General features: G+C 33.9%; 1 protein-coding gene and 1 non-coding gene across 2 annotated transcripts; one reads left to right on the top strand and one right to left on the bottom strand.

Moving 5' to 3' along the window:
* Window positions 1–2,466: 2,466 nt before the first annotated feature.
* On the top strand, window positions 2,467–6,800 carry LOC142610624 (myosin-binding protein 7). Its single transcript, XM_075782487.1, has 4 exons — window positions 2,467–2,962; window positions 3,129–4,722; window positions 5,095–5,141; window positions 5,768–6,800. The coding sequence occupies exons 2-4, from the start codon at window positions 3,328–3,330 to the stop codon at window positions 5,871–5,873; spliced, it is 1,548 nt and encodes a 515-aa protein (XP_075638602.1). The 5' UTR covers window positions 2,467–2,962; window positions 3,129–3,327; the 3' UTR covers window positions 5,874–6,800.
* Window positions 6,801–8,936: 2,136 nt separating this feature from the next.
* LOC142611486 (U2 spliceosomal RNA) lies at window positions 8,937–9,132 on the bottom strand. The gene has a single exon (XR_012840068.1). It is a non-coding gene; the product is annotated as a U2 spliceosomal RNA (small nuclear RNA).
* Window positions 9,133–9,628: the final 496 nt, after the last annotated feature.

Here is a 9,628-nt window from a genome sequence, read left to right as displayed (position 1 = left end):
TAAGAGGCTGAGATGTGTATATGGTTTGGATTTCTGGATCTGAATCATCTGTAATGCTTGAATCTGGCTGCAAAAGTATCTGGTACTTGAGAGGCTCATCTGTAATGCTTGAATCTGATTCTTCTTCTATATATATATCCTTAAGTTCTCTACCTACAAAATCAAAAGAGTATGTAAGAAGAAAAAAAAGGAGTTTGTTTTTGGAAAATAAAAATAACTTTTACTAACACTTTTTTTTTTTCCGGATTTCTCAAAGGAATAAAGAGATTTACTTAGTTATATATTTTTATGAACATATGCTTAATTGACACCTCCTCTTAGTATTTCCAACGGAAACATACATGGCTTGAATCTTTCCAACCTCAATTATCAATGTTAACAAATCTAAAATAAATGAGTTAAACATGGCAAAAAATTTGGTAAATTGCAAATTACACCCCTATAGTTTGGGAGTATTTGGATTTTACACCCTAAAATTTTAAATTTTAGAATTTACCCCTTAAAGTTTGGGAGTATTTGGATTTCATATTCTCAAATTTTGAAATTTTGGGGTGTAAAATCCAAATACTCCAAAACTTTAGAAGTAAAATCCAAACATCCATAAAATTTAGGGGGGTAAAATTCAAATTTTGAAATGTTAGGTTATTAAATTCACACACCCCCAAACTATAGTGGGTAAAATCCAAATTCTGAATATTCAGAGTATAAAATCCAAACATCCCCAAACTTTAGGGGTATAATTTGTAATTTATCCCCCAAAAAAAGAATAAATTGGAAGGGAAAAAAAGGAGACAATAATACTTTAAATCAGTGTTAGTACAATTTTTAAAAAAAAATATAAAGATGTTCATTAATACGTATATGTTTTTTTTATTAATATATGCTATAAATACTTCTAAAATTATTGAGTTATATATAGTAAAAAAAAAGTGAATTTTAGAAGAAAAAATTTTTAATACTCATGAGTTTTTTACAATTTCTTTTGAAGTATGAGGAGGGGGCAAATAGTAACATTTAAACAAAATTTTAAATTTTTATTAAAAAGTATAAGGGAAGGGGTAGAAAAAAAAAACTAGGGGACAATGTCCCCCCCCCCCCCACCCACCACCTCTACTATTGATTCTTAATTAAATCCATCAGACTCATTATTTTAGGATTAAAGATTTTATAAGTTTTTTTTAGGAAAAGATTTTACTAGTTGAATTAACTGAAATTCACAATTTGTTAAATATATAAATAAAAAAAGAACATATTATCATGTCATAATTCTGAATTATATCTATAATACCCACTATTATCTTGATCCAATGTTAATATACAACTAACATAAGGTACATGGATTCAAAGGATCAAAGTTGTGGGTTTCAGTTAGCTTAATTGTAAAATTTCTAATAGTTGAATAAAAAATATGGTGTTCAATTCCTGTTTATACAAAAAATTGATTGGTGTCTTAGATTGATAATAAATAGCTATTATCGCAAATGAATGTCATAAGTTGAAACTTTTTAAAAAAATATTCAAAGTTTAAACTATATCCTTTGTCCTACAAAAACATTCTAATTGCTTTTATTTATGTAAAGAATCATTATTCAAATCTTCATTTTCATTATTGTAATTATCAAATTATTATTAAAAATGAGAAAAGCTAACTAATTTTCTAGAGGTATTGTTATAGAAAATAGTTTTTAAAACTTATTATTGAAGAAGGGAAAAATAATTGATTTTTTAAAATATTTTTTACATTGCTCATAAAAATGGTATAAAATTTTACTTAACCAACAAATGCTCAAAGGATTGATGGCCAAGTTCTACAATTATTTAGGAGGGATGTTACGTCCACAATATTTTCACAACAAATTATAGGTGGTTAGTTGTTATTGGTTCAAATTTGAACCTAAGACTAAGATTACTTTTTGCTCCAACAATAACAATCAATAACAACCTGCCACTTAAGACTTGTTGTAAAAATATTATAAAAATATTGTGGAGATATTATTTCTCATTATTTTAAGAGCAAAAATGCATAGATTATGTAAATCTACTGAGAATCTATAATAATTGCAGAGGATATGAAGTACAAACTCCTAGTTCGACATATATAGAACAGAAAGGGAAAGGTAATCCAAACAATGATTCATTCCATCAGAGTAATATTTGACTCAATCCTTCATCAACCTCCAATCATCACCATTAATTTTATTTTCTTCCCAACAACAAAAAAAGAAAAAGAAAAACCATTTCACTAGGTAAATAAAATTCCATCATCAATTCAATAGAATTCACCATATTCCCCTATCTTCTCCAACCCCCACCCAAAAAAAAAAAGAACCCAAAGTCCCAGGAAAAGAAAGTTTATGCTGTGATTAGTTGTAGGGCCCGACAAATCATCAGTCACCAGATCAAAATTACACACATCCCAACCAACCCCAAGTCCATTTTTACTCATCCACAGCCGTCAATCTCTCTCTCTCCTCAAAATTATCTCTATTCGAAAATTATGGCTCTCTTTCTCTCTCTCCCCTTCAACTACATCACGAAAACCAAGAAAAAAATTAAGGAAAGCGAATAATAAAAGAGAGAAATCGACTCAGTCAGTCCACGAGGAAAGAAACCAAAAAAACAACAAAGGAAAAGAGAAAAATCTGTAGGGTTCCTTAAAAATATCCAAATCTCTCCCTCCCTCTCCCTCTCTCTCCTCGTCGATTTTTCTTTCCCTCCAAACAACATTTCCTTCTCTTTCTCAAATTTTTTTCCCTCTTTTTTTTTGGTTTTTTCCTAGAAAGCGAGGGAAAATATATACCCATTTTCCCCGGGTTTTTCGTAGCTAGGCCTCTTCCGGATCCGAGTTTTCTGTGAGGAAGAAGATTTTATTTTCCCGGGAAAAAAATAAATAAAATTCGCCTCCATTTTCAGCTCTCCCCATGAAGGCCTGCTCTGCTCCATGGCTCTTTGAATAATAAAGGTAATCGTTCCTCTCTCTCTGTTTGTTTCAATGGAAAGTTGTTTGTAGGAGATTGTCCGGGAAAGTTTTTGATTTCCCGGGAAATTGGAATTCTTCGATTTTGAGGGTTTTTTTTTTTTTTTTTTATATATTGATTTTTTTTTTTTTAATAAATTTTTTGGTTTAGGAGTATTGCGTGTGATTTTGTTGTTTGGATGAAAAATAGGCGCTGGTAGTTGAGGTGAGGGATAGAGAGGGGAATTGTTGTTGGAAGATCTATATTCAAGAGGGAGGATTTGGGTAATCAAAGATTAGATTTTTCTTTTGGATTTTGTTGGGTTTCTTTTCATTTGGGATTTAGCGGAGGATTTAATGCGAAGTAGTTTATGGATTCCGAAGCATTTCCATCTTCGAGCGATTTGGGTAAATGCTGTAATTGTGGATGTAGTTGTTCATTGATCAGTAGTTCTTCGGGGTCTTGGCTTCGATCCGTAAAAAGAAAGTATGATGAGTTTGAGGATGCAAACCGATTCATTATACCCGGGCTCAATTTACCCTCAATTGCACGGGTCCAAATTGAGAATGAATGTGTTGCACTGCGTGAGATGGTTGGTAGCCAACAGCAATCCATACAGGATTTGTATACTGAATTGGAAGAGGAGAGGAATGCGTCTTCGTCAGCTGCAAATGAGGCCATGTCAATGATATTGAGGTTGCAAAGGGAGAAGGCAGAGATTCAAATGGAGGCCCGACAATTCAAGCGTTTTGCAGAGGAGAAGATGGCACATGACCAACAAGAGCTTTTGGCATTTGAAGATTTGTTGTATAAGAGAGAGCAAGCTATTCAGTCGCTTACTTGTGAAATACACGCATATAGGCATCGGATGATGAGTTATGGGCTCACGGAGGCTGAGGCGGATGGTGAGAGAGGTGGGCTTAGCCGTGACCCTAGTATGTTGGAGTTTGATGCCCAATTTGAACTCCCCATGTATAACTACCCGCCTTTGAAATGCAATCCAAATGAACCCCATGGCCCTTTGGAGGATGATAATGATGTTGAAGATGTTGAGAAATATGCATTTGGTGAGACCCCACATGCTAGAGATCATTTGAAGAATTTGGATAATAGGATATCTCAGATGGAGAGTCCCAGCACCAGTAGGCTGGATGGAGATGTCTCAGGTTCCAAGAACATTTTAGAAAAGGTTGTAGTTGGTCACTCTCCTAGGCGAACACGACATTTTAGGAGGTTTTCCAATGATTCAAGTCCATCATTCAGGGGTTTGGCAAGAGAAACTGGTAGAGATTTCCCCACAGAATCTCCAATGACCATTAAAAGTTACAAGAGGACAGAGTATGCCTCACAGACAGAGGACTATGCCAATTTTAGAAAGTTGGATAATGCGTCTGAAGTTGAAGATGACATGAGTGACAGAGTTTATACCATTGATTCCGTCCATAATGGTGCACCGAATAATGGTTTTACTGATCCAAAAGCTGGAGTTGGGATTGGTGAAGATTATGCAACCACTCCGAGGTCACTGAATCAAGTTGATTATGCGGATCCAGATATTAAGAAGCTCTACATGAGGCTTCATGCACTTGAGGCAGACAGGGAATCAATGAGGCAGGCAATTGTTTCGATGCGTACTGATAAAGCTCAAATGGTGTTATTGAAAGAAATAGCTCAACATTTGTGTCAGGAAATGTCACCAGAAAGACGAATGACTGTTAAGAAGCCATCTCTTCTTAAAAGCTTTTCATTCATGTCAGTTTTTAAGGTAATTCTGATGTTTTTTTTTAGTGTAACTGTTTATCAATGGGAATATACATTTTTCTGCAACTAGTATTTGTAGAATTTCTGTCAATTTTTTTAGTAATATATTTTTGTTTGGTGTCACCATTATTCTGTCGATATATGGATCTGAACAAGCCCTTCTTCCATTCATACCCTGAAGATCTTTCTATTTTTTATTTGAATCTGAAACTCATCATAATGGGTTTGCTGTTTTATAGTTGAAAAGTATGATAAACGAACACATTGAATGATGTTGTAGCTATTATTTTTTTCCCATTAACTTAGCATTCTACAGCATGACTTTTTTTAGCTTTAGCACTTATGTTATGTATTATTTTTCATGTTTCATGTTCAGTGGATCACATCATTCTTTTTCTGGAGAAAGAAAGCCCGTCGAAGCAAGTAAGTAGATTCTAGTACTTATTGGCTGGCTTTTTTCCTGAATAGATCACATTGTTCCTTTTTTTTTTCCCCCCCTTTTATTAATATTCAATTAGCTACAAACTGCCTCCGTATGTTATTTAATAGCCTTTAAGATTAATTCAGAGAAAAAAAAAAGTCCTAACTTAATTTTTTTTTTTTTTTTTTAAATTCCTGGAACCTTCAACACCATTGACCTCAAAAATGTAATACTCCACATAGATCCATTAGCAATGAGACCCATACCATCTATGTCTTCAGAGATTTTTCATCTTTCTTTTACCATAGTTACTTGCATAAATATTCTTTTATTGAATCTTAGAATAACATGAAAAAGATGAAATATATATATATATATATATATATATATATATATATATATATATATATATATATATACATACACATATATATTAAGGGAGAAAACAATTTGTTTAATAAAACAGTGGCTTGTCTTTTTCAGAATGCTTAAAAATTTGATGATTATCTTGGGAACCCTATGCATTACTTAACCTGGAGAATGTTGTCCCCTTGGTGGCAGAATTTGTAGTGTGGATCCATAGGATACAAGGTGTTAATTGTTTGTCACATTTCAAATGTAATTGCAGGTACATGAGTGGGTTATCAGCCAGCAATGTGGGCTTGCTAATGCTTCTAGACAAGGGCCCTCACGTGAGGTCGTGGAGATGTCTTACAAGCACGCAAGTTACATAACTTCACAAATTTACCATATCCATTTGGAGTCTATCCTCATATTTGTGAACAGCGAGTGGATTTTGGTCACACTACTACGTTTAGATTTTGCATTCTTTTTCTGGATTTCTGGTTGCTGCAAAATTCGTTGAATTGTGAGGTTTTTTTACCTTCATATTATTGGGATTGAATGTATTTGGCTGGTTGAAACATAGATGCGGTATAGGCATGTTTGTTCTTATAGTTGGAGTTAAGCTTGAGGTCCTCCTCTGTATATTAAATCTTCCTGTATGACTTCCCAATCAAAATATGCAGTGCATTCTTTTTGCATTCAAGCACAAAACCCCCAATTCAGGCTTGTTCCATTACTAGGGTTGCCCTTGTCTTAATTCTGGATTTTGTTTTCCCATATTTCTTTATCCTGAAACTGATCTGTGTGAACCGTTGCTGCTTCTCTCTGCCTGGTAAAGGTTGTGAACAGCTCCACAGATTGTTGATTTTGCCAACAAAATAGCGTGTGGATAGGTTTTGTCAACCCAGTAGGGGAAAAGAAAAGCTGAGCCTGCCAACTATTTTCTGCTGAGTGAGAGACTGCCAACTTGGTCTAATTAATATCAGTCTTATTATTAAGGGGTCCTGAGGGCGTATGTTTATTCAACTATGAATTGTAATATATGTGCCTTTGAAAGAGAAAATGTACCTATCAAAAAAAGGGTTAGAAAATATACCGTCCAGAATTCATTGGTTGGTGTAAAGAAAATCAGGGTGGGTGAGTGATTTTTTTTGTTATTTGTGTAATTTTTTTGATTTTATTTTCAGATGAAAGTATTAAATGTATCTGAAGTCGTACTTCTATAGAGGTAAAAGAGGATATGTTGTACTGTGCACATTCGGTAAACTTTTGGTTATTGCGATTTAATCCATTTATTAAATGTGCGTTTGGATATCGTTTATTTTGTTGAAAACTAAAAAAAAAAAAAAAAATTAGTGTTCATTCTGCGGTTATTGTTCATATGCGTTGATGTACTGTTCATAGTGCACCATGCGCTGGGGAAAAAAAAAAAAAACAAACTAACAAACGCAAAACGTGAACGTGAGATAAGCTATCCAAATGGAGCTGGAGGTTTTGCAGGCTGAGTCTTTGGACCTTAACTTATCAGCTACAAGAGTGACAAATGTAGAGGAATGGATGTAGAATCCTAATACTCAGATTCCTTCATGGTAGACCGTAGTTTGTTCTTTGTGCCCGTGACAAAGTGACATCCTGACTTTTGAACTATCTATTGTTGGCATCAATTATGAGCCCATATTATCAATATTAATCACTGAGAAATATTGCGTTTACAAAATATTCATAATAAGTTCATAAAAAATTCTAAATGTTAGGTCGTTACCGGTTCTAATCTGAATATAACTGAAATTACTTTTTTGCACATGTTACCGGTTTTAATTTGAATTAAATATTGAAATTATTTTTTACTCACCAATAACTATCTGCCATTTAAAATTAAAATTTGTTGCGAAGTTGTAATCTAACATTTCTCTTTCTAGTACTCAGTTTTCTTCCTAGCAAAGGCAACAATTCTGATGAATAAAATAGCCCAGGATGTGCACTTCTAATTCTTGCGCTTTCCCTCACCAGCCAAAACCACGGAGTGAGGAAACTTCGTGTTGAAGTACTAATGTACAAACTTTCTGAACAAGCAAGCACGAAATTTCCATAATGCTAACACGTCTCTATGGTTGAATGCATGCCTTTTGATCTACTTTGTCCTCTGTCAAAGAAGATGAAGACAGCTTTACAAAATCTATTTCAATACCTTTCTCATGAGTATTGACTGAAATGGATTGCCTTTGTCCGAAACCAAATTTCACCAGCCAACCATTTTGTATTATTATTTGGCCTCAAGGCTCAAGCACTCTTGAGCTGTAGAAGGCATGAGGCTGGGTGAAACTCAATATTAAAACAGAAGACAATGGCTACTAAGCCAGCCAGGAGCAAGAAATGGGCTATCAAACAAAGTAGAGCAGTTTTGACTTTTGAGAAATTTCTACAGGAAATAATACTTGTCAACAGATAGATGATAAATCACAGAAGTTCTCTTAAGCAAAGTCTAAGAACCATAAGCTTGAACTTTAAATGAGAGAACCGTAATAAAAGATTTATTTGCCAATGAGCCCAAATTCAAATGTTAGTTCCTACTCTACTAAAAATGATAGAGAGAAAGGTAATAAATTCAGGACTCACTATTGCGTGTATATCTAGGAAATTAAAAACAAAAGAAAAAAAAAATTTATATGATTCATTTCATAATTACTGATTACCTATCTATTTAAACTTTCCAACTGCCTCCAACATTTAAACTGTTTTCTAGTTTCTTGTAACATTGTATGTTTCTATATACAGGAACGGACCCAGGATTTTAAACTAACAGAGACCGGAGTATAAAGAAAAAAAAAACTTCAAATAAGCATTCATATAGTATTAAAAAATTATAAGTACACAAAATCATTGTTTCTAAATATATTAAGATACAATCATTCACCAACAAAAACAAAACCAAAATAATGTTTTTTTTAATACTAGGCTAGCTAGGATTTTTTTTTTTTTTTTGGAAGTTAGAGCATTCACAATGGTATTGCTAAAAACTTTAAACTTTTAGCACCTTAAAAAGTTACTTTATTTATTTTATCACCTCACTTTACAATACATCTAATATTAAATGTTTTATTTTTTTTAACACTTCATTTAAAATAATATAAACAACTCATTAAGATAATAAAAGAAGAGGGATAATTTAAGTTTTTTAATTAAAAGAAGAGATATCTTTAAAGTGGGTTTGAGTTTATTTTGATTTGATTTTCTTTTACCTCCTGAAGTTCTTAAAGTTCATTGTTTGATTAGAATTAAGTTGTTCAATTTTTTTTATTTACACATCGCAAGCCTGGAGGACGCAGGATTTATTAGCCTCTTCTCTGAAAAAGCCTTCAATAATCATATTGAATTGATCGCATCATTATTAAGATGAGCCTCTAAAAGTTTATTACGGCCCACTCGCTTTATAAGTATTTAGACTTGTATTGGTGGGGTGCGCCAGGCCCGTGCAACAGTGCAACGCATGGGCGACGCTTAAGAGCCCCAATAGCAAGCTACTGTGGTGGGCTCTCCCCCTCAAGAAATAAATTTAATATCGTGTGGGCCGATGACCCACATATCAGATATTAAACTGATAAGAACAGATACTACACTTGATCTTAGCCAAAAGGCCGAGAAAGGTATGAATTTGTGCAGAGGCCTGACATGGTCTTTTATTCCTTGATTTACTTCCTTCTCCTGTTTCTTATACGACGTGGGATTAATCAATTGAAATAGTTTGAGACCAACAACGGCAGCGATGATTCATTGTGGCCGTATATTATCTTATCTCTATGCCTGTCCCTTATTACAGTTCCAGTGACTGCCTTCTTCAATTGGCATTTAGATTCTTTGTTTTGTTCTACCAACTTGCAGCTTTTCACATCAAAACCAAAGGCAGTTTCAGTGTGGGCAAATAGATATGGAGGGGGATGGTTTCAAGTAAAAGGTATTTACAGCTAGTACCCCTCAAGGTCCCTTGGTTCATAAAATGCAAACCCCTTTCGCTGCAGTAGACCATTAATGCCTGGGTAATTAGCTATAGCACAATACTGTTCACTTACCCCACGTTACTCCCACGCACACAGAACACCTCCCAGTAACCTCTTGTTGTTTTTTTTTTTTGATAAGTTTCCTCTTG

Source organism: Castanea sativa, chromosome 9 (genome assembly GCF_040712315.1).
Source record: "Castanea sativa cultivar Marrone di Chiusa Pesio chromosome 9, ASM4071231v1".
In the NCBI taxonomy this organism is placed as follows: domain Eukaryota; kingdom Viridiplantae; phylum Streptophyta; class Magnoliopsida; order Fagales; family Fagaceae; genus Castanea; species Castanea sativa.
The sequence above is the reverse complement of the archived record's forward strand: the minus strand, read 5'-3'. Positions and strand labels throughout refer to the sequence as shown.

Excerpts from the sequence above, each read along its gene's own strand:
- LOC142610624 (XM_075782487.1), top strand. The coding sequence starts at position 3,328 with ATGGATTCCGAAGCATTTCCATCTTCGAGCGATTTGGGTAAATGCTGT. Across the intron at positions 4,723-5,094 it reads CATTCATGTCAGTTTTTAAG|TGGATCACATCATTCTTTTT; the intron begins GTAATTCTGATG and ends TTTCATGTTCAG. Across the intron at positions 5,142-5,767 it reads AAGAAAGCCCGTCGAAGCAA|GTACATGAGTGGGTTATCAG; the intron begins GTAAGTAGATTC and ends ATGTAATTGCAG.